We start from the raw sequence: 26,426 nt of genomic DNA, 5'->3' as shown, positions 1-26,426 counted from the left end.
ACATCTATATATATACATATATATATATATATATATATATATATATATATATATATATATATATATATATATATATATATTTTGAAGATGGTACAAAAGATGACAGTTTGAATTTTTCTCCATAAAAGATAGCTCAATTTTTGGTGTGCCTTCATACTAAAGTTGGTTAAGATCCTTTTTGTTCTATGATCTCATGACTCTTTTTCCTGATTGCCATCCAGAAGCAATTTCATTTCAAGTAAATGGGAACCCTTTGAAAATCAAGTCTGTTAAAAATCAGAATGCGGCAGAGTTTTTGACACTGATTGAAATGCTAGGCTGAAAGTTTCTTGGGAGTAGTAGCTATATTTATTCTTCATTTCCTTCCTATAAGCTAGAACAGCAAAGATAACAGCAAATAAATATCTGTTGAATGAATGAATGAATGAATGAATGAATGAATGAATGCAATGATTTTAAACCATTGGTGCCAATATATTAATTTTAGGTTCAGGCCTCTACAGCAAAACATTCATAAACTTTCCCTTTTCCTTTATGCATTCAATACAGTTTAATCCAAGAGAAATTTATTAAGCTTTTCCTATCAGCTATATATTGTTTTGGAAGTCAGAGTACAAAGGGAAAAATAAGAATAGTCTCTTCCACTATAAAACTTCAGTTTTACTGGTATTAAAATAACATAAGCATATGTAAGCAAATAAAAAAAATATAAACAAAAGAAACACGAAGTAAAATTTGGGGGGCCAAAGTAGACTAAATAATCAAGACTGCAAAAAACAGAATCTATATAACCTGTCATGCCAAATCACTTGCAAAGATGGGGCCAATTTTCCATATTAAGACCTACTAAACACGTATGTACAATAAGCATCATAGTCCTAGCTAGTTTTAATTAGACACAGTGGTTGCTCATTAAAACTATAGCACCATATCTGTATAAATTATTTCCCGGTCTTTTGAGCTTCCAACAGTTTTACCAACAGTCTTATCCATATTCTAGTAGCAGTTTATCCAGAATTTTGAAATGATCAGATTAGAGGAAAGACTCAATTTAGTAAGCTACACAAATTTATGTTAAGCACCAAAGCCAGGAATCTAATACTTGGCTGAATACTAAAAAGCATTGACTTTGCTAATAGAACTGCAACAGGGCTTTTGATATCACATGACTATTTTCATGCAGACATTTGAACTCATCTTGATTATACCTGCAATATTTATGAGGTTCTAAGAAGAGAAAGCAGTATCAGCAGTTTTTAAAAAGCATGATTTTGTCTTACCCTGGAGAAAATTGCAGAGGTAAATAATCATGAATCCTGTGACTCGGACTTGTCTACAAGTCTGGATGTCTTTTGCAACTTTTTGTAAAAAGTAAGCTTGCATTTAGTTAAGAAAAAAATTGGTTACTTTCTTATTTAGGTGCAAAAGTAAGGCTATTATATTGAAACAGAAAATGCAGTTTGTTGGTATGAAATCATTTCTAGGTAAAGTGGAGCTATATCCATTGTAATTGAATTTATCTTTCAAGATTCATTTTCCTCAACAAAAAACAAAATTGCTTAAAACTTTCTGTATCATGGTATCTGGCACTCAAGCAGAAAACTTTACACAGTTAATTCTCCAAAACATTTGCCACTGATGATGATTTGCCACTATACTTTTTTTCAGAAATAATTCTCTATTTACACTCTGTAATGTATAATTTTGTATTTTTTCTCTTTGCAGAAAAACATTCTTGCTTTGGAATAGTACAGGAGAAAGTGTGAATTCATGAAAAATTTCAATCACCGAATGCTCGTCAAAAATGCAATTGTGTTGTCTCCAAGCTATTCCTCAAGACCATCATACAGTATTACCAGCCCAGAAATATTACCTTTTCTTACTACCTCTTTCTACACAGAAGAAGAAATATTCATTCCCAGTATTACTGTATCTTCTACATGCCATGTTTCTATCTCTTTCCTTCCCCATTTGTTGCTAGCACCCCTAAACAAACACTCCATCTTTGAACTTTTTGTTCTTTTTCCTGGTAGGACAAACATTTGGCCTTCCCCTGAGTACATGGTATTCCTAGAGACCCTCTTCAAAGATGTCTCCTTCTTTAAGAAGTCCATATTCTGTGAAGTACCATTTAGAGACAGGGAAGGAGTAAGTATCCTTTGCTACTCCTTCTCAATCATTCCTTTGCCACCATCCTTCAAAAATATTTACTCCAGGATTTTTAACTGTTATGATTTAAGTAACATGAGGTTACTCTCACTCCTTTCTCAATTTTCACCAATTATCTTAGCCTATGTTTCAAGTCCTTTCTCGATCATCCTCAAAGACTTCACAGTACTTATATTTTTTATTCTTCTAACATACATGCCTTATGTTTTAATTGCTACAAATTGGATACCAACATAGGCATGTTGGATTTCACTCTCATCAGGAACTTGCTACCTTCTAAGTCTTCACCTCTATGAAAATCATCTCACACATTTGATCTTCTTCTGCTTTGTCTCTCCCTCTATATCTATCCATCCATTTATCCATTCATCCATCCTTCCTTTGCTTTACTATGACTGCCAGTCCTTTCATCCCTCCCAATTTTCCTGGTTTACTTTTTTCTACTTGCTTTCATGACTCCATAATTAATTTCTTCAGTGATTCAAAAACTATTACCCTAAAATGCCTTTGGACTTTTGTCACTTTTGCCATACCTATATGCTATTATGAGCAAACATCACTATCTGTTATTTACTATCCTTATGTATGTTGTGCAACATCATCTAGACCCTGGCTGCTGCCAAGTCAGATAAAATCTGGAATATTGAGTTCAGTTGTGAGTACCATATATGAAAAAAGTTACACTATACCTATAAAAAATCAAAGCATATAATAAACATATAAAACAACAGAGAAAAGATTATACAAGTTCCTTCACCAAAACAGCAATAACAATAGTTTGGTTTGGGGTTCCTTTTCAAGGTTATCTGAAATTCTTATATATTTGACCCTGTTTTCCATCAATCTTCCTTTTACTTTTTTTAAATTTGTTTTTATTTTATCGTATGTTTGTGTTTCTGTGTATTATTTCATTAATGTGCGTTACGGGCAGTATGGTGCTTCTGTATTTGGGCCTGATAAAGAGATGGCCCAAGATCCTCAGATGGTTAAGGACCTAACTGAGTAAGGATGGAAAGTCTAGGTGAACACCAAGGATTGGCAATGAACACCAGGCCCTCCAATATTTACTACTCAGCTGAACCCCAGCCCCACCTACAGTGCCCAAGCCTAAGTATCTAAGTGAGAAGCTGTGAACTGACTCGCACAGCTTCTCTGGCAACTTGGCTTAGGGTTTGGTTAATGGATAAATGTTTATGAGAACAATTTTTAATCATGTTGGAATAATGCTGTTGACTGAGGCTTAGCTGAAGTATTCCCATTCCCTTTAAATGCAGGACTATCAAACTGATCCTTAGAATAATAATAGCCTTCACCTGAGTAAGCTCAAGGACTTAACTATAATAACTCAAGGGTTAGGATCAAGGATGAGAAGATGGTGTTGGGGATGGCTATACTAGACTACAGGTGCTAAAGTTGAAATCAGTTGTTAATCAAGCTGGCAGCTGGCTAGAGAGATCCCTTGTCCCTCTCCGGCCCTGGTCAGGCCCAGCCGTGACCTTGACCAAGTGGAGTGAGGTTTGATGAAGTTCTTCTTGGTAATTAGATGTTTGATGCATATCTTTCAGCTATATTCAGCAATTGATGAATTGATAATCAGGGCAATAGGATACACGTACTAGAGCAGGTCTAGAACCCTAACCACTCACCACCTAGATCCCTGTTCTCAAGAATGAAAGCCCTGAAAGGCTCAGCCCCTGGGTTTTTATAGTGGTGGCAGAAACTGTCTTTTGCCCCTTGGCTCATGGCATCTGGATAAATTCCAAATTCCATAACTTTCAGTTGTCACTCATGTTGACCTCCATCTTCTTCTTAGAGGTTGCTATTATATGTGTTGTTTCTTTTGATTTGATCTTTTTCTCTCATTTTAAGTTTTTATACATTTCTTTTTATGTTTCATAATTATCATTTTATGATACCATACTATGTGAATTAAAATACTAAAATTTAATGTATCTAGTCATTTACAAATTATTTAACACTTTTTATTTCTTTTTATTAAAGATCTCTTACAAATAAAAGAGTTATGACTATTTTTGTGCAACTCATTTTTTTTATTTTGGAATAAAATCAGCAATAAATTCACAAGTGCAAAAAAAGATGGTATGCTTTGTGACTCATTATGCTTAGCTTTCCCATTTTATTTCATTTTAAAGCCAATACTTAGTTCAAAACCAGCCTCAGTCACTTCTCAGCTGTGTGACCCTGGGCAAGTCACTTGACCCCCATTGCCCACCCTTACCAATATTCCACCTATGAGACAATACACCGAAGTACAAGGGTTTAAAAAAAAAGCCAATACTTAGTATCAATTTTCATGCAGATGTAGTAACAGTAAACTTTATATCACATTTTTTTCCTTCAAGGACACATAAGGTAGTATCTTATGAGTTTTGTACTATATCTTTCTGATCATGAAGCAATTTGATCATCTTTTCATCAAGTGGTTTAACATTTCTTTTTTCAAAAGTTATTCACTTTTCCTTTGACTTGACTACTAGGTAGTGTATACACACATAGATCCACATATACACACATTTATATGAGTGTGTGCATGTATTACTAGCATTATGTATCAGCTCCTTTTAGATTATTATTTTTTCTGCTGCCTAAAATGCATACTGTCTACTGCTTTAACTGCTTTCTATCTTGCCACTTCCTTCAAAAGAGAAAAATTAGAGAGTATTATATTTGGGTTAAAAAACCAATTTCACATTTATAAGATTACAGAGGCATTGTTAAAGGTTGCTAGGGAAAATCTGGGGACATTAGGGGACCCCAAGGTCAATATGAATCAGCAGTGTGATGGAGTAGTCTAAAAATGTGATCTTGGGCTACATAAAGATGGCTGTATTTTCAGGAATGGGTGGTGGTGTTGGCAGTGATAATTCCACTGTACTCTGCTTTTGTCAGGTATCATCATTAGCATTTTGTTCAGACCTAGACAATGAAAAGCTCTATGGTCTTGAGTTAATGACAGATAAGGATCAGTTGAAGGAACTGTGGATGATTAGCCTGGAGAAGAAAAGACTCATGGGTAACTACAGGGATGTGATGATAAATGTTTAATAACTAAAGCTCTGGAAAAAAATGTGCAGGGTATACCTTTAAGTTTAATTTGCATTATTTGGATTTTATCCATTATTTTATTATGTATATAGACAAAAATAAAAACAATAGATAAAGTCCTGATTTGTAATGTTTGCTGATCTCTGATGTGTAAATCTTCACAATGAAATTTTAAAATTGTCTCTCCCTAACTGGAGCTGGCTCCAGCAAATCCCAGATACATAATAACTCTCTTTTTGTATTAGAAAGGTTATCCTGTGCAGGAGGGATTAGATTAGTTCAGTTTGTTCCTAGAGGGCAAAACCAGGAATAATGAGTGGAAAGTTGCAAAGAAGACAATTAAATTCTCAGATTCAATGATTCTGTAACTCTTCCCTGTTTGGCTGCTTTTAGTAATTTAATTAGTGAAGAGGTTCTAGGTGTTGCCATGTGAGAATCAGCTTAAGGAAAGAGGAATGGCTAGTATGTATGAAGAGAAACCTTGAGGGACCTGATAATTGTCTTCAAGTATTTAACGGATTGTCAATTGTCAGAGTGACTGAACTTATTTTGCTTGTTCTTACAGAGCCAAGTTTGGAGTCATGGCTGAATGTAACAGAGAGGTATATTTGGTTTTGATATGAAGTAAAACTTTCTAACACTTTGAATAATCCAAAGGTGAAATGTACTACTTAGGAGTTAGAGAGTTTTTCTCTTGCAAGATCTTTATGGAAATGGCTGGTAAAAACTTTTTGAATATATTGCGTGGGGAAGCATGGTCTCTGCTCTTGAAATTTGGAGGGCCTCTAAATCTTCAACTAGTCACAAATTGACTTCTCCTACTAATTTCCTTATGCCTCTGGATGTTAATATTATTGATTGAGGCTCCTTGAAAACTTTGGGCTTTCTTTTATTCTTTCTTCATGTTCTTGTGCTAATTCAGTAGGTATATCTGATCTCTGCACCTCTGGTGGCTTGCCTTCTCCAATTCATTCTTTCAAATATTGACAAATTAAGCTTCCTTATCTGATCATAAAGAAGAAGAAAAACGTGTACAAGAAGGTTTTCTAATAAATAAATCTATATTTAAAATCTGAGTATTTTAAGGATGTCATAGAGAAGTTCTGGATTCTTTTACATCTGATAAAACAGCACCTAGAGCCTACTTATACATCTCATTTTCAAAATTTAAAGGATTTGGGGGCTTTTGAGATATACAAATTAGGATATTCCTAATATTTCAATAATAGGTAGAGTTTTTGCAGGGTTTGTACCCCAAAGAGACAATAGGGAAAAATACATGTACAAAAATATTTATAGCTGTGCTATTTATAGTGGCAAAAATGTGGAAAATGAGGAGATACGTTTCAATTGGGGAATGGCTGAACAAAAATTATCTATTGCTGATAAAATACTATTGTGATAAAAGGAATAATGAACTGGAGGGATTCCATGTGAACTGGAAAAACCTCCAGGAATTGATGCAGAGTGAAAGGAGCAGAACTAGGAGAACATTGTACACAGAGACTGATACAATGTGGCACAATCAAATGTAATGTACTTCTTTACTAGTAGCAATGGAATGATCCAGGACAATTCAGAGGAACTTATGAGAAAGAACACTATCCACATCTAGAAAAAAAAAACTGTGGGAGTAGAAACCCAGAAGAAAAACATATGATTGATTACGTGATTTGATGGATATATGATTAGGGATTTTGATTTTAAATGATCACTCTCTTGCAAATATTAATAATATGGAAATAGGTTAGGAATAATGATATATCTATAACCCAGTGGGATAGCTTGCCAGTTCTAGGAGGAGGGAGAGAAAGAACATAAATCATGTAACCATGGAAAAATATTCATGAAAAATTAATTAATTAATTAAAGAATTTAAAAAAAACAATAGATGCAGTTTGATAAAAAATGAGAAATTGAATTTGTAGTTAGAGAAATTGTATTTAAATCCAAGATTCATTGATTTTTATGTATATGACTTTGATTAGATAACTTAAACCTCCTCTGATTGTTTCCTTACTATGACTGTTATAAGGTAGTTAGAAATAATATTCCATTTGACTCAGGAGTACTCAAATTTAATCCATATCTTTGATACTAACTGTGAAACCAAGGGCAAATAGTTTAGATGTTTTAAGACTCAGTTTACATCTATGTAATGGTGTTAGTTGTATTTGCAATATCTGCCTTATGGATCCATTATGGGGAAAGTACTTTATCTTTAAGTGCTATGTAAGAGTCATTCATGGAATCCTTGTAAGAGGACTGAGTGAGAGAGAATATAAAAATAAACCTTCCATTCAACACCTAAAAAGCCAGAAATGTGCCAAGAATTGATAAATCATTAAAAAAGAAAGAGAAAGGGGGAAAAATTCTCACATGGTAAATTCTAGAGAAAAAAAAAACTAGGAGAGAGATATAGGAAATGATTATGGAAAATTCATTACGTTAAAATGTTTCTTTTTGTTTTTTTTTTTAAGACAAGCAAAAAAGAGTCCCTGGTAACAAGGAAAAATACTTTGGTAAAAATAATTCTAGAATGAAGATGGGAAAAGTTCCATAAAAATAGTACTAAATTCCTCCCCAAAATAGTGTAACAATACTCACAACTCCCAGAATGATTATAAATCTTAATAAAGTAATTAAAAGAATAAAAAAATACAGATTTTAAAGAAAAAATTACAAATGTAATTAGTGGTTTGAAACCTTAGTTGGAATTTTTTTAAAGAAGTGTACTCATGAAAAATGAAGTAGAAGAGACAGGATTAAAAGTTAAGAGATGCAGATAAATGTTATAGAGTGGTCAAACATTTTTCATTGAGTAAATTCAATTATATCGGGTCATGTACAAACCAAAGCAACTAACTCTGAAGACAGAGCCTACCTGATCTATATATGAGAATAGTTTGTCTTCCTTAGGAAGGTGATGAAACAAAAAATATGAATGAAATTCAGAAAATCATATAATAAAATTGTCTAGAAATACCGAGAGTGGTCTATAAAATTCAAATCAATGGGATAAGCATATAAAACGCTTTTCAAACTTTGAAGCACTTAAAATTTCAGTTATCATTACTATTGTTTTACTCATCTCATCTTTATTATTGTTATGAATGATAACTGATAACATTGTACTGCTGGATAGAAAAAGCCCAGATATTTTCACACATACATTCTCACAACCAGTTATAGCCTCTAGATCAAAATAGAAATATTGCAAATGATTAGAAGATTGTTCAATTTTCAAGGGACACTGGTCCAGTCTTCCTGAGTCTATCGATCAGTAATGAATAATTAAAGACAATTATTAAATATTATATGCTGAAAACCAAAAGAAAACTTCCCCACCCAAAGATAAACTATTAGCTGAGAAGAATTTTAGAAAGTTAAAATAGATTATCAATAAAATTCATGACTTCCTGGTTTTCCTTTAAGGAAACAAGAGTCAAATGGAGTTTTTTTTAAATGCAATTAATTAATTAATTAATTGAGAATATTTTTTCCATGGTTACATGATTCATGTTCTTTCTCTCCTCCCTCCCAGAACTGACAAGCAATCCCACTGGGATATGCATGTATCATTGTTCCTAATCTATTTCCATATTATTAATATTTGCAATAGAGCGATCATTTGAAATCAAAATCCTTAATCATATACCCATAGAACCATGTGATCAATTATATCTTTTTCTTCTGGGTTTTTACTCCCACAGTTCTTTCTCTGGATGTAGAAAGCATTATTTCTCACAAATCACTCAGGATTGTCTTGGATCATTGTACTGCTACTAGTAAAGAAATATATTTGAATATCTCCACAGGGAGCTAAAGATATTTAGTAAGAACAGATAATTATAGAAGACAAAATGGGAATATATAATATTCAAAAATGCTTTTGCATAAATCTTTCTATTCTTTGATAACATCTTTTAATTCTGTTTTTTTTAATTAGACCTTATCCTTGAATGAATGTGCTGCCTGCTCATACCCAGCAACTGTCTTTTCATTGACTGCTATGTGATGTTCTTTTTTAGTTCATTGAAGTAGTTGTCTTCATGATCTCACTGCCATACAGCAACCCTTGGAGAAGATGGACCTTTGCTGATACCAGAAACTTGGGGTCAATAAAATGCTTTGGATTTCCTAAAAGGCAATCAAATTGGCTTCCCTCCTCTTTTTCAACTCTGAGTTCATCTCATTGTCCATCTGTGTTGTCTGCCCTAGAGACTGTTGTACATGTCATACAGTATCTCTAGCCATACTATGAAATCTGGGCATTCTTTATCTATTTGGTCTTTCCCATGTGGTTAGACAAGCCAGATTTCCTTTGTGTATTTACAGACCTCCTCCAGAAGGCTTTACATTGCCCTGTGTTTTGACATTCAACACAATGTCAACAACAAACAAGAACATCTAAAGAATTTCACCTTCCTGTGGAGACTCTTCCTTGATTTAGTCTTTGAGCTGTATTTCCTCCTTCATGGCATATAAATCCCTGTTCTATGCCTGCCTGATATGTATTATGAGAAGGTCATTGGACAGCATTTTTGTTATTACCTCTTTCAAGGAATATGAAATGATCTCAACATCTAGACAGGAGATATCTATTTGTAAAAGAATATGTAAGGTGGCTTTTTGTTCCATTGAGTCAAACATTCTTTTTCATAATACAATGGGGTATTGTATTCTATCCTTCAGTTATATGTGATACATTTAAAAAATGCCATCTGCTGGTGAATGTCATTTGTGAAATCTGCTTTTTTTGTTGTTTGTTGTTTTCCAGTAAAATCTTCATCAAAGTTTGCCCAAAAAATTGTGTCCAGAAAAGTCTTTTAATCGCATATGGAGGCATGTCGGGTCATAGATCAGTAATTAGTAATCTTTTAAAAGTCATATTAAAAAGAATTAGCAATGTATGAGATTTTTATATACACTTGTTTCTTTTTCTTCTTTAGATATTTTATAAATTTGTCCCTTGTTGTTTACATGTTTATATAATTTCTACTTTGCATCTTATATATATGTATACATTTATGTACATCTCTCTCTCTCTCTCTCTCTCTCTCTATATATATATATATATATATATATATATATGCTTGATCTGTTCTAAATGTTTTTTTTTACATTTTAATTTCTTTATTATCATTTCTGTTTCCTTTAAACGCAGCTGAGAGACTGATGTTAGGATGTAATTTGGTATTGGAGAATTTGTATTATTGAAGTAGTTACACTGTCCTTGATAGATGAACTATTGTAATAATTTTTTCAAATCCTTTCCATTTTTTCTTCTGTTTATATGCCTCTTTCTATATTCATCCTTGAATGTTCTTGGTACAATTTCTTTTAGTAGGATATATTGTCATGCTTTCATTACTCTGATTTTACCCTCCATTGCTTTCCTTTGCCTTACAAGATGATACTGCTTATAATTATTCATCATCCTTCATGGAAGTGAGTTTATATTATATAATAGATAATTGGTTAAACATTGTAATGGTTTAAAAAAGGATGCATTCTATTAACAGCCAGCTATTACCTAGAATTGTGGGGAAAAGTTGTTGAAGAAGGAGCAGGGTAGGAGAAAATTACTTGAATTAAATTAAAATTACTTGAAGTAAAATGAAAATATGAAGGTTATTTGATTACAAATACTTTAATTACAAATGTAGATATCTAAAAATATCCTGGATAATTAAAAATAACTTTCTATGACTCGAGTATTATCACAAACCATTGCCCACAATCATTAAAACAATATATATCACCGGACATTTTAATAATATTCTTAATAGATGTTGTCATAAGAAAAAATTGTAAGTCTTAGTTATGTGGAAGGAAAAGCTTTCAAAATATACTGACCTAGCAGAAGAAATCAGACTTATGTGGAAACAGGATGAAGCATATATCATCTGGATTACTAACTTGCTTTCCAAAATACTTTGTCATCTATTTCTTGGAATTTATTTTACAAATTAAGACTGTTGACCTTAGTGTTATCAATAATAATTGACGTGTATATAGCACTTTAAAGTTTCAAGGGCACTTTACTTCATATGATTATCAAAATAACCATGTCAAGTAAGTGCAATAGTTATTATGATCCTGATCTTATAAATCATGGAACTGAGGCAGAGAAATTAAGTTCCTGACTTAACACTAAAAAGCACTTCATTATGGGAAGCAGAGTATGAATGCAGAGCTTCTTCATTCTAGATTTTTTATTCACAGTTTCTTAATAAGAATTTCAGATCCAACTTTTAGACATATGATCTTTTTTTGATGGTAGTTTTTTAAAATATTGAATTCCAATGTAGAATAATGTTATAATTTCTTCAGCTGAATTTATTTCTTCTGTTGAATGCCTACAGCAAAAGTCTGCATGACTATATCAATGAATCATGATCTACATTCCTCACTGTTTCTTTCTAAAAAGGATCCCATTGCTTTTTCTACTTGCCAAAGGGACAATTTAAGAAAAAAACATTAAAAATCATTTTGCTGAGATTGAATGCATTTCCCCATCTAGTTGAGATTCAGTTGATACTGATCTGTCCCTATTTCAATGACTTCATTTTCACATACAAGTTATCTGCCTTCCCCTTTCAAATTCATCGTCCAAGATAATGCTTGTCAGAAATCACTACTGAGGTATTAAAAACATAGTTCCTGAATATAATTCCATAGTAGAAAGAGACCTCAGTAGCCATCTAGTTCAGACCATACCTCTAAAACAATCTCTACCATTTCATATGTAACAGGAACACATTTAGCCTCAATTTTGAGGACACTAGTTCATGAATAGATATAGGTCATATCAACTTCCCTCCTAAATTTCCATTGCTTTTCTTCATTTGTCTGCATTTGTATAAAATGACATAGGTGTGTTTTTGAGAAATAGGTCTTTTTAAAATTTTCCTTCCATCTCTTTTTTGTTTTTTAAAAATCATCAAACATTGAAAATAACAGGAATCAAAAGCCAATAGGATTTATCATACTATTATTAATTATAGAAATAAAATAGGGTTTTCAGAATATCTAAAAGTGCCAATGAATAGTGTGGTTAAAAACCCCTATTTAAAAGCTGTCTTCAAAAGGTGTGACATTATATTACTATAATGCTTTACCTCCTGAAAAATATGGTCCCTTGTATCATACAAAAGAAGGGTTAATAAAATAATTCTCGTTTCCCATTTATTTATGCATATATACATATAAAATTGTAGTAAAGATTCAGGTCACTGAGTTTGAGTGAATCTATTTGCAAATGAATATCCCACTTTTAAAAAACTATTTTTCTATTAACACTTGCAATGTCTTCAGTATATGAACTTGCAGTGTGAGAACTCCCTGATTTGATTCAGTAATTTCTTTTTAATTTACTATTGCCTTCAACACTTGCCTACAGGACTGAGAGGTTCCTTGACTTATCTGTGGTCTCAAGGCTAGTAATTGTTGGGAGTAGGACCAGTTATTCCTGATGCTGCCTTCTACTCACCATTCCATAACACCTCTCTTTAATATCCATACAATTAAAAAATAGTGAGTATTTTCAAAAAATTCATTCAAACCAAAGAACCAAAGAATGAATGCAAGATTGTTTTGTAGATAAGAAGGTATGAAAAATAAAATAACTTTTTACTGAACTTTAAGATTTCAAAAATTTTGGAAGTCTAAGGTATCCTCAAAAATTCTCTTTTGAGCTAGATCGGGGATCGGCAACCTTTTTGGCCGTGAGAGCCATAAATGCCACATTTTTTAAAATGTAATTTCGTGAGAGCCTTACAGTGCTCATAGTGCGTGCTCCTGTAACAGAGCCTGAAAAAAATTGACTTTATGGCTCCTGCTGAAAGAGCCATATCTGGCCCTCAAAAGAGCCAGATATGGCTCAAGAGCCATACTTTGCCGACCCCTGAGCTAGATGATTCAGGACATATTACCTACAGTTTATAGAAGGGGAGGCTTAGACAGGAGGCTCAACGTCTCACTATTACTATTATTATTATTATATATTATTCAACTGCTATTTCCTTCACAGAAATTTTTTACTGATTTTTCTAATCTGAAATAATCATCTTGAAAATGTACAGAATATTTTGTATCTCTGATATGCTCTTATCATATTCTAATTCATTTTTCAGAAATTTTATCATATTAGTGACACAAATTTGCTTTTGTAACATGTTATTGTCCTAGGATGTAAACTCTGAGCACAATGACCATGTATTAGATACCTTTGCTTTTTCATTGCTGCCTGTCAGAGAGAATTATGCATGGGAGGTACTTAACAAATGTTGTATGAATGCATAAGAAAGAAATAACAATACTTGCTTTTTCATTGCTGCCTCTCAGAGAGAATTATGCATGGGAGGTACTTAACAAATGTTGTATGAATGCATAAGAAAGAAATAACAATACTTGGTAAGTCTTTCACATTATGATTTTTTTGCTCTTTTCTATAACATGATAGAAGATCAATACAATTCCATAGCAAGAACATTGGAGTTAGAATCAGAAAGCTAAAGCTAATTTTAGTTCTGTAAATTACTATGGTGTGATACTGATTCTAGGACTCTTCCTTTAGTTATTTCACAGCTGGAATATATGTTCTGGGTGATGCATTTTAGGAAAGTTATTGATAAAAGAAAATGTTGAAAGAAGGACCACAAGGACAAGAATGACCCTTAAGATCTAGATGATGGAACATATCCGGCATGTTTAATCTAGAAATGAGAAAACAGAAGAAACATAATTTCTATCTTCAAATATTCAAATAACTGCCGCATTGAAGAAGAATTAGGCATGTTTTCCTGTGGTGTCAGAAGACAGGACAGGAAGCAATTGCTTTAAGTTTCAAAGAGGTAAATTTAGGCTTAATACAAGGGGGGAAAGCAACTACACATGACTTTTATTAGAACTTTCCAGAATAGAACAGTGGTAACAAACTAAAATAGAAATGATGGCCATTTCCAGAATAGAACAGTGGTAACAAACTAAAATAGAAATGATGGCCATTACCTGTATGTGTCCCTGTGGGCTACACATTGAAGCAGGAAACCACACATTTCTTTATATTTTTAATCAATACATGAATATATTAAAATCAGGTAGGAACTGCATTTTGATCTAGTTCAGGAGACACTGGAGTGTTATGGGCTGTGTGTGTTCTACAGATCGTCTGTCATCTCTGCCATTGACAATAAAATGTTGGGTTGAAAGCCTGGAAGATCTCAGTTCAAATTCTAGCTCTGATACTTACTATGTTGCTATGAGTAAATCCATATAACTATAGTAAATCTTATCCTCAATTTCCTTAAATGTAAAATGAAAGGATTGTATTAGATGCTCAGAATGTTCTTCTAAGTAGAAATCCTATGACCTATGAATGTTAAATATCTATGTCATATATAGTGAAATTTCATAGCAAGTACTTTATTTTATCGTGAATTCAATTATAGGTTAAATGATGCTTTCTATGCTATAGAATGTTGCCCAAAATTTGTCTTATTGGAAAGAAGTGAAAAGATTATTATTGGTACATAACAATAACATTCATATCAAATATACTTTGAGCTTCATGTATGAAACAATGTGTATTTTTAATTAATTCTCATAAAGCAACCATATATTTGTGAAAATGATTGAGCTATGATACTATGCTGATTGTGGACCCAGTAAGCAATAACATGGGAGTTGCTTCTTTTAGAGGTATAGTCCCAAAACCTCTCGTCATTCAGGAGAAATAGTAACATATAAGCAACTCATTTTAGTCAAGTAATTTGAATAAACATGATATTAAATTACATAAAGTTTTAAAAACTATATTATAAGCTATTTTATGCAAAATTGTTAAATTACTTTTCTATGAAGAAGACACATCAATAATGCAACACAAGGACACATGCATTTGGGAGAGTTGATCATCATTGCAAGAAGACACATTGCACATTAGAACTTAAATGCTGGGTTCTTAGGAGCAACTGGGATTAGAAAATATTAAAATCATCATGGACAAATTTAGACACCAGAGCGATCAATAAAACTATTTTGCCAGACATCCCAGTCACTCCTACAAAATAATCAATAGAAATTTATTAAAATTACTTTTCCTATTAAAAGGAAAAAAACTCACAAATGATTGGGCATTTTGTAGCCTACTTTTTTTTAAAGTATAACATTGTTTATCCTGACCTGTGTTAACTGTGTTGTGCTTGTAGTCTCCATCCCACGTTTTTTTTTTCCTATTTGGCATTGAAAAGAGGGTCTTACCTTCCTGATTCAAATGTGAACCAAGTTGAGTCACGACCATATCTCCTCAAGGAACTAAGGGGCCACATCACCAGCTTGACCTTGGCATTGTGAATATCCCAGAGATAGATGTTTTCATGTGTAATCTGCATTGTGCATTCCCCATAAATATCGAGATTTGGTGTAGGCATAAGATACACATTGAATCGCTCTGGAAAGGGGAAAAAATAATGGGAATAAGGTGAAAACTGTAGTTAATAATTTATTATTCCACTCTTTCAACCTACATACATTAAGCTGTTCAGAAATCATTCATCTCTATTCATATTGTACTTTCTTTGATGATATTGATGCTTGTTACTGAATAGAATTTTCAAAGAATTTCTACCTTTCATAGATTTTATTATCCAGTCTTAAAGAATTTTTTGGGTGCATCTATGCAGTTGTTTTTCTTTACCTAACTCTTGGTGGCTCCATCTGGGGCTTTCTTGGTAAAGATATTAGAATGGTTTGCATTTCTTTCTTAAGCTCATTTTGCAGATCACAAAATTGAAATAAACAATGTTAAGTGACTTGTCTAGGTTCTTACAGCTCATAAATATCTGACGGGCACTGAGAAGCTATTAAGTGACCTTTATAAGATTACACAACGAGTATATGTTAACAGTAAGATAGAAACCCAGTTTAATGACCATGATTGTGCCTCTTGTTAAGCATATCCTAATAAATTCCCAATATTTCCTTTACTTTATATAATTTATGTAGTTATTATTTAAAATAAAATTTTAAACAGATGATATCATGCATGGTCTTAAGGTGAATGTACCTTTGTGCCACAAAAGATATTTACCAAGTTATCCAAAGTGACTCACAGTCATCTGGAAAAATATGATCATTTTTTATTTTATATGAATTAAGTACTTGTTGAATTTGAAGCATTTGAATATACAATGTTTTCCATTTTTTGCATCTAGAGACATTATTTTTATTAAGCAATAAAAAAGGAGAAAAATTGCTGCTTTCTATGATTTTCCATGCATGGCAATCTGAGAGGAAGAACTCATTTTACAGAAATGAATCCCAACCACAGTTTTGTAATATTCTAGGATATCTCAAGAGATATGCATAAATTGCCTCAACAAAATTCAATGAATTTTAATTCAATTTCATATAAGAAATAAATATAGGTCATAAAGTACTTTCTGTTTTTAACTAAGGGGAAGGGAAATGGTGGCATGTTTCAAAATCAAATGAAATGTTGTCATAACTAAAAAGAAAAAGGTTTAAAATTACCTGAAGATATTATTATTTGAAGCCAATTTTAACCTCAAGTCAGTAATGTTTTAAGGACAGAATTGTAAAATTAATTATTATGAGAGATTTACAGTCACAGCTGGATGAAAAGTGATTTATCTAGGAATATGATGCTCATTGCTCATGTGGATTTCAAGTTTTTTTTAAAAGATTAATGTTTTCCAGTATTGGACTACTAGGTCCGAATGAATGGTATAAAGAGATTTTCTTTATTAAGGGTTTTCAATAGTAAAGATTAACAGATGAGAATGTTTAGCCAATGTAGTTTAACAAAAATGATGAGCACATAGTCCAGAAATTTTAGAGTTCTCAATTTTATGTTTCAATTTGGGAATTAAAAAACAAAAACAAATTAAAATAATATATCCCAGATTTTATCAAACATCTGGTTTCATGAGTCAAATATATATATATATATATATATACATACACAGATACACATAATTACATATCTTTTATATATATGTATATTGTGTGTGTGTATATATATATATATACATATATATATATATTCCATTGACTATTAAATGGCCTTTTCTTTTGGATCAACTCCCTAAAAGGCAAAATAAGAACGAGGACTGATTACATGATCTATTCAAAGAACCCTGAAAAAATCCATATTCTCCATCTAGCACATCTAAGAAATAAGTAATAAAGACATTCAATATGAAATGCATCACACACTGTTCTCATTCCATCTCTATAGTGAAACCAGGGAAATCATAGCCAGTAAATCAGTTGTTTTTTTTAACATTATAGATGTTCAATTATATTATGGCCTTTATAATCATGTCAAGAAAATATATAAAATATGAACCAAAAATTCTTCTTTTTCTCAGTTTCCCTTTAATAATTTCTAGGCTTTCTACTGTCAATCATATTATTCATACAGAGGACCTGAGATATAGAGATACTAATTTATATATTATTAATATAATAAAATAATATATAATATTTTGTTATATATCATACAGTATAATATATTTACATTATAATATATCTGATGTGCATAGATTAATATCTATTGTAAATAATATGATGATAATTTCAGTGACACGAGTAAAAGAAAAAGAAGCAACCAGAGGCTCCAAATAATCTCAACTAGGACCAACATCAGGTTTTCCCTGAATCACAGAATCTTATATTGGAGAGTACTCCCAGAAGTCATCTAGGCCGGTCCATTCATGAATGAGAATCCTCTCTAAAACATACCAAACAAGTGGTCTTCCAGCCTTCTCTTAAAGACCTCCTGTGCTTCCTGAACCAGCCCAGTTCTAACCATGAGGAAGTTGTTCTTTTTTTTGCTTTACCTAACAAGCAAACTCAATTTCGTTCCTTGTAACTTCTACTCATTGTTTCTCATTTTGCTTCTGGAGCCAAACAGAACAAATTATTCACCCTTAGTTTGACAGTCCTACAAATGCTTTATTTTGCCTAACATATGCCTCTATCATATTTCTTTTTTTCCTCTGTGCTAATGCTAAATATGCTCAGTTTCTTCAATAGATCTTCACAGGACATAAAATGGAAGCCCTTCATTATCTTGTTTGTACTTTTGAGGCAATCTCCTCCTTATAAATGTTTTTTTCCAAATGTGGGGTGTAACACTGAACATAATATTTTATTTATGGTCTAATAAGAATACAATATAATGTGCTCTCAATTACCTTGTCCTGAGCATTATCCTGCTCCTAACACAGTCTGCATCATATTAACCTTTTGGGCTGTCATTTCACACTGCTTATTCATGTAGAATTTGTGTCCAGTAAAATCCTCAGAATATTTTTTCAGAAAATATATCTGACAACACTTCCTCATCCTGTACTTGGAAAGTTATTTTTAAAATATCTAGTTGTGAATTGACATATTTCCTTATTAAATTTCATCTTACAATTTTCTGTCTAATCTTCTAACCCATAAACACATTTTTATTTAAAAAATGCTTATAATAAATATCAAATTTCTATTAGCCTTTTTATTTCTGTCCAAATGAAGAATCGTTCTCCTTGTCAGAGAAAACAGGAAGAGAATACTTTAGTTTCTTTCCTTTTCTCTGCTATCAATTATTATCTCATCCTTCTCCACCCCTTATGCAGAAGTGATTCCTTTTCTTGATCATTCTCTTTTCCCCAAATAAATTTAAAATAAAAGTCCTATCCTTAGCAACTCTTGATGCTATTCTTACCAAACTATGAACCACTTTTGAATTCACTCATCTTTTCTTTTATCTTCCACACATATCTTAAAAAAAAAATCAAAATTGGTTATTGAGTTCCCTGTACCTCCTGATGGACTCTGTAGACAACACATACTTTCCCCTATTCATCAAGGCTTTTTCAATTTTCAGAATTTCATTCTTGAGGACTTTCTATCCTTCCTGAGAATTCTTAACATATATAATTTTAGCTTATGGTATAGTACTTTTTTCTTTCTCTGAACTCTTTGAAAACTCCGTCTCCAAGTCATGAATTTATGTCAGACTACAACAAATTTTCTTCTCCTCTTTTATAAATTCTTAAAATGGAGAAGGATCCTTCTCTTTCCACCCTCCAGGCACTGATAATTTCCACTGCAGTAACCAGTTATTTTTCATTGATTATAATAAGATTCAGGGTAGAATCCTCACTACTTGGTGTTTTTATCTTTTGAAAGATAAGGTTATGAGTAATATAAGAAATTTGTATACGAATGTACACACACACATATATTTGTATACAAACAATATTCATGCAAGCATGTATATTTTACTTTGGCTAAATAGAGACCTCCAATAGTTGTCTAGACAGTTGAAGTTATCCATCACTATTATAGCTTTCCAGACATATAGTTCAGGAATGCGTGTCATACTACCAAGTCCTAGTGATACTCTAATATGACCATCATCCTGGTTCAAACAAACCCTCATCTCCACATATCTGTACTATTCCTGTTTCTTGTTGGCTGGTCTGACTGTCACAAGTCTCTCTCCAAATTAGTCCATCCACACTCAGCTGCCATAGTAATTTTTCTAAAGCCCAGGTCTGACAATGTCACTCTCCCCTAATCTTCTCAGCCCCATTAAATAAACTTTAGTGGCTCTCTATTTTCTCTACTATCAAAAACAAAATCTTCTTGGCTTTTAGATCCCTTCACAAACTAGTTGGCCCCTACTTTTCCCATCTTCTTACACATATTATACTACTCAACACCAGCCTCTTTGTCATTCCTTGCCCAAGACACTCTTTAAGAATCCAGGTATTTTCTCTGGGTGTCCCCCATCCCTAGAATGCTTTCCCTCCCAATTTCTGACTCTTAGATTCCCTAGCTTTCTTCAAATCCCAAATTAAAACCTCCATTCTTCAGGAAGCCTTTACTAATATTTCTCGGTTCTAGTACCTTTTTTATAAAAATAAGTATTTCCTATTTATTCCATATATAATTGGTCTGTACATAATTTGTCCGTGCTTTCTGTCCCATTAGATTGTGAACTTCTCAAGGTCAGGGAACCTCTTTTGCCTTTCTTTGTAGCTCCCTTGGCATTGTGTCTGGAACATAGTAAGAACTTAATAATATTTATTGAATAACTGATTAAATTTGCTAATCTGCCTTATTGATTGCATATATATTGTGCATTTGTGTAAGGCCATCTGGTAACAAAGACTTTATTGTTTGCTATCTCCTTGTCTGTTTCTCCTCTGAATTTCTGGATGTTTCAGCTACTATTCCTATTCTTAAATTATATATTCCTTCTATGCTCTCAACTTTAACAAATTTACTTAGGCAATTGTCTCTGTAGAGCTTCCTTTTTCAGTTCAGAGTATTGTGAGTATATCACAGACAAACATCTCTCTTTATAAGTCAACACTGTCCCTATCCAGGTTCCTACCAATCCTATATTTTGAATTATTCACTAGAAACACATAATCCATTCTCTGATGGCATATTTTTGTTTACCAGCTATCGATGCTTACCTCAATTTGTGGAATAGCCCTTTCAAACTTAATTTATGATATATAATGTAATCCCCTAGTCAACTGGAGCAGACCTTCTATCTAGCATCAGTTTACTCTTTAAAGAAAGGATAAATGAATAAACAAAGCATTTATTAAATGGTTACTGTGTACAAAGCATTGGGGATACATATAGAAAAAATAAGATAGTACTTATTCTCAAGCAGTTTTCTGACTTCCTTGCCATACTGTCACAGCCTCTAAAATCAGTCTCTTACCCACCTCTCCCCACCCCAAATTCTAAATTCTTGTAAAAAACTCTTCATATTGACTGATATTCCCAAGCCTTAGAATCACTTTTTACAATTTCCTCTCCTCTTTTTTTTCCTCTTTCAGCATATGTCCTTTCTCCACACATCCTAACAACTAGGTTGTGACCTCCTTGAGGACAGGGAACTTTGTATTCCTTGCAGCAAAGTCAGGCAACAAGGAGGCACTTATTAAATGCTTTTGATTTGACTTTTCCCATCATGTTGTTGTTATTCAGTCATTTTAGTGAAGTCTGACTCTTTGTGAAAGTTTTTTGGATTGTAAGAAGGGAAGAAGAGAAATGGATTGAAATAAGTAAGAGAAGGAATTTTTACAAGAAGAGAGAGCCACATGCTAGGAATTCAGTAACAAGGGATTCTGGAACACAGAGAGGGGGAAAAGAGTGAACACCAACAATTGCTCTTGGCTCTTGAACTTCCTGTCTCTTAAGCAATCTGGGCGCTGAGACTTCCTCTCTCTTGAGCTGAAGAGGTTTTGGCTTCCTATCCCCTGGAGTAGAAGATGCAAAATCCCTTCATAATACCCTGGTTTCAAAAAAAAAAATCCCTGCCCTGTTTTTACAGTATTCTCTAGAGATTGAAAAGCACACTGGTCCAGTGGAGGAAGCTCTCAGGCTTTCTTCACTAAGGGATACTGAGGAATCCAATAAACCTCAGTATCTCACTAACTTCAACACCATCCTTTTTAGGATGATTATTTCAGGATGTTCTTTTCAAAGTTACTGGACTGGTTTGCCATTTCCTTCTCCTGCTCATTTTATACATGAGGAAACTGATGCCAGCAGAGTTAAGTGACTTTCCAGGATCCCATAGCTAATAAATATCTGAGTTTGGATTTGAACTGAGGTCTTCTTGATTCCAGTTCTAGCATGCTATCCACTACTTCACTTGGCAGCCTTGCTGCTCCATTTCCCATCATAACCAGAAGTAATAAGTAATATGTTTGGAGGTATGCTGTGCTTTGTTTACATCAGTTATCTGTGTAGAATTTTAGAATGTCAGAGAGTGAAGGCATCTCAGAAAATATTTAAAGTAGCTTATGAAATCCTCACGAACAGGAACTGTGTCTTATTTTCATTTGCAGTATGCTCAGCATGTGGTCCCTTGTAAATATAAGGAGTTAGGAAATATTTGTTGATTCCACAGAATCAGAGAATCTCAGTTGGAAAGGAATTCAAAGGCCATAATCTGACCTGTATCTGAACTCTAGTTCCCAAATACATCTGAGAGGTAGTCTTTCAGTCTTTGCTGAAGGATGTCTATCATTGCATGCCAAAGCAAACCCTTCTTAGGAAATTTTCCTTTAAATCTAACCAGGTGAATGAAACTTCTTTTCATTGGTCCTCATTTGGTCTTTTACAGCTAAGTACAACAAGCTTAATCTTTTAAAATTACTTTTAAGTACTTGAAGAAAATCAGTTGAATTTTTGGAAGACTTTGGGGCTATATCAATTCTTATGCGCAAACACAGTTTTTACAAAATGGAATTTATTGAGAGATAAAGATGATAAACAGCAAATAGGACAATAACATTTTAACACAATTTCACAAGTTTTTAAAAACACCAAAAAATTTAAGAAAGCATTAATCTTACAAGAGGGGGCTCACGTGACATGGTTTGTCAGCGAAGTAGTAGAGAAATTAATTCTCTAATTTGGGAGGACAGCAGGGGTCTTAAGAGTTCAGTTACCTTATAATTAAACACAGTCTAAAAGGAAAATTGCCATAAAACTTTAAAGTCAGGAGGTAACTTTAATGATAATCTAGTCAAATCCCATCATTTCAATTAAGACAACTGAATAAAGAAGCTGTGACTCAGAAATAAAAGTACTTGCCTTCTAAGGTTTGCTTCATGTAAAGTGAGGCAATTCAAACTGAACCCAGTTCTCTTAATTCTTTCTAGTGCCTTTTACTTTACACAAAGCATCAATTTTCATAGTCAAATTCCAACAAAGTAAGCATTTTAAAGTTTCTAAAATTAGTTTCTAATTCCACTTCAGATTTATGAGACTCAGATATATTGTTAAATTATATGTATAATATGTAGGCTAAGAACTTTTCCTCTATTAGGAAAAATAGAGGATCGACTTTGATACTAAACTATTCTGATTGGACGAGATTCAGTAAAAAAATGTATAGTTCCTTTATTGGTTGCACAATGTGTCTTTAAAGCGATGTGAAAATATATTAAAAGGATATTTATCCTGGATTTGAATAACTGGAAAACAATAATAGTTCTGGAAACCAGAACATGAAGCAGACCTTCCTGACCATAAAAGGGAGGAAAGGGCTCTACTAGATTTACCAGGGAAATGTTTAAATGAGACCTTATTTCAAGTTCAAATCCCTTCATAGTTTATATTTGATATCTGAATGAAATGAGGCATTCGTAGTTCAGATGACACTTTACAAAGGAATATTTTCTTAGCATGAGAGGGGTACTCAATGAGCATAGGTATAGAGGTCACCCAAAGTAGATTCTAATAAGTGAAGCTGCCTTCCCTGAGTTTCCCCCCTGTGGTTTGCCAGTCAATCATCAGAGAGTACTTAGAGAAACTCATAGATATTTTAAATTTGAGTAACCAGCACACCAATAGCTTCCAGTTCCTAAACACATTCTAGAGTTTGGTTTAATACCTCTCTGTGGAACATTAATCTGATTTACGTTGGTGGCTAAGACATTGGTCTCATCAAAGTAAAGGAATGCTTTTACATCAGCAGAGAGGCAATTACTATACTGAATGTGTTTGATTCACTGTACTTAGATTGCGTATCTAGGTGATAGAGAGGATAGAATATGGGCCCTGAAGTCAAAAAGACTCATTTTCCATATTAAATCTGGTCTCAGACACTTGCTAGCTCTATGACCCTGGGCAAGTCATATAACCTGCTTGCCTCAGTTCTTTATTTGTCAAATGAACTGAAGAAGAAGGAAGTGGCAAATCACTCCAGTATCTTTGCCAAGAAAACCCTATATTAAATACATTAACATTTTTTCACTTCCATTTTATAAGTATCATGACTCTAAATTAATTCACCTGTTTTTTCCTTGCATTCATGCTTCCATGGTTGAGATAAATTATTTCATTACCACTTATTTTCTTCTCTTGGTGCTATTTCTCATTAATCCTATTAACAGACATATACCATTTGAGTAATATTTTGAGACCAAATCTTAGTGCATTGTTCTATTTACAGAAGGTCTGACAGATAGCTATGGAGCTTCCTAATAAAATACTAACAATTTTGATCTCAGCCTCCTCTTCTATATAATCAGAATAATTATATATATACATATATATGAATATAAAATATATGTTTGTGTGTATGTATCTCTGTATGTGTATATATATATATGTGCATATATACATATATATGTAAAGGCTACTTTCAAAACATGTTAATACAAGAAAGGACATTCATAAACATTGAAAATTCAGTTTTAGGGTAAAAAGCTTGCTTTACATGGCAATTATGAGATAAAAAGAGAATAATGAAGAAAAAAGAAAACATAGAAGTAAAGAAATAAATGGAAAATAGAGAGTAATAAAATAATAAGAATAGTTAGGAGGACAATGAACTAGGGCAGGGCAATGTTCTAAGGACATGGAATTAAGTGACAGGACAACGAATTAAGTGTAATAGATCTTACCTGATTTAATCGCCTAAATATTACATTAACTTTCTTTTAAGCCTGTTGTTAACATTCTTTCTACTGGAAGACGACCAGAATGACATCACTGGGAATATCTTTTGATTCCTGAATAAATTGGATTTAAGTGAGGCAGAGTTGCACAAAGTCCTTGGCCTCACTTTTTCTTCTGGAGTTATCCAAGTCCAGAGGTAAGACAAAAGTCAAGACTGGTGATAGCTTGTGATGCAACATATGACCTTGGCTTCTTTGATGTCTACCCAACATCTAAGTGCTCCACAGAGTCTTTTTTCTCCCACTCTATAACCATTGGAACAAATTATTCTGATCCACCCCTTCTACCAGAGGAAATTTTCACATGTTTTATGGGACATTCCCCTAAGTCACCAACAGATTTGAGTACTCTGAGTTACACTCAACCTGGTTTAGCCTGCCTGCCTAAAGAGACAACTGTTGTGTGGCCACTGTGCATGCTACACCTTCTTGGAGCCACTAGGATGAGCAGAGTGGCAGGGGGATAAGAGGTAGGAGGAAAGCAACCCTGATAAGGGATGTACAAGCTGTCACACTAGAGGTACAGATCTTCTTTGAACATCCTGTATACTCCAGTTTAGGTGATGTATAATGGCCCTTAGTTTCATTTAGTACTTTTCTCTATTTTCTGTAGTTTCTATCAGGTGAAATGTTATTAATATAACAATATCTCTTACTCCTTAGGCAAAATCCCATCTTCGAGAGGGAGTTTACTGTCTACCTCAAATAAAAGTTTTGTGTAAGTCTAGCTAGCCGCTAGACTTTTTATAATTGAAGAAAATATGATAGTACACTGTAAGTTTAAGTAAAATAAATGAATAAATAATATTTCAAAATTTGTTACTAAAAAGTGAAGGTAATCCAGGAGAGAGGGGCAGAGTTTAAGCAGTCACAGAAGTCCAAGTATCAGCTTTGACCTAAGACTTTTGCTTTGAGATACCTATAGGGGACTTACCAGAACTTGAGAGCTCATCTTCATAAATTTATAGGATTATTGATACAGAGCTGAAAGAAGCCTTAGAGAAAATAAGTCTAAACTCCTTTTAAAGATGAGAAAAGGGTAGCACAAAAGTGATTTCCAAGGTCACATGGGTGATTCTTAGTTTAAAAGTCTAACTTGAGGGACAAAAAAATGAAATCCCAAATGTAATAAAACATTACGAACCAGGGAGAGCAATGAATGTTGGAGGGGATGTGGCAAAATTGGGACATTAATGCATTGCTGGTGGAGTTGTGAACTGATCCAACCATTCTGGCTGACAATTTGGAACTATGCTCAAAGGGCTATAAAAGAATGCCTGCCCTTTGATCCAGCCATACCATTGTTGGGCTTGTACCCCAAAGAGATCATAGATAAACAGACTTGAACAAAGATATTTATAGCTGCGCTTTTTGTGGTGGCAAAAAACTGGAAAATGAGGGTATGTCCTTCAATCGGGGAATGGCTTAACAAATTGTGGTATATGCTGGTGATGGAATACTATTATATTCAAAGGAATAATAAACTAGAAGAATTCCATGTGAACTGGAAAGACCTCCAGGAATTGACGCAGAGTGAAAGGAGCAGAGCCAGAAGAACATTGTACACAGAGACCAATACACTGTGGTAAAATAGAATGTAATGAACTTCAGTACTAGCAGCAATGCAATGACCCAGGACAGTTCTGAGGGACTTATGGTAAAGAACAC

The 26,426-nt window shown here is 33.2% G+C and overlaps 1 protein-coding gene across 1 annotated transcript in view; it reads right to left on the bottom strand.

Annotated features, from left to right (window-relative positions):
* Positions 1 to 15,249: 15,249 nt before the first annotated feature.
* The window catches only part of DOK6 (docking protein 6), a 411,008-nt gene continuing 399,831 nt past the window's right edge, over positions 15,250 to 26,426 (bottom strand). Inside the window, 2 exon segments of the mRNA XM_044683327.1 lie at positions 15,250 to 15,301; positions 15,502 to 15,691. Of these exon segments, the coding sequence (XP_044539262.1) occupies positions 15,250 to 15,301; positions 15,502 to 15,691 (242 nt within the window).

This window comes from Gracilinanus agilis, chromosome 1, assembly GCF_016433145.1.
Source record: "Gracilinanus agilis isolate LMUSP501 chromosome 1, AgileGrace, whole genome shotgun sequence".
In the NCBI taxonomy this organism is placed as follows: Eukaryota; Metazoa; Chordata; class Mammalia; order Didelphimorphia; family Didelphidae; genus Gracilinanus; species Gracilinanus agilis.
The sequence above is the reverse complement of the archived record's forward strand: the minus strand, read 5'-3'. Positions and strand labels throughout refer to the sequence as shown.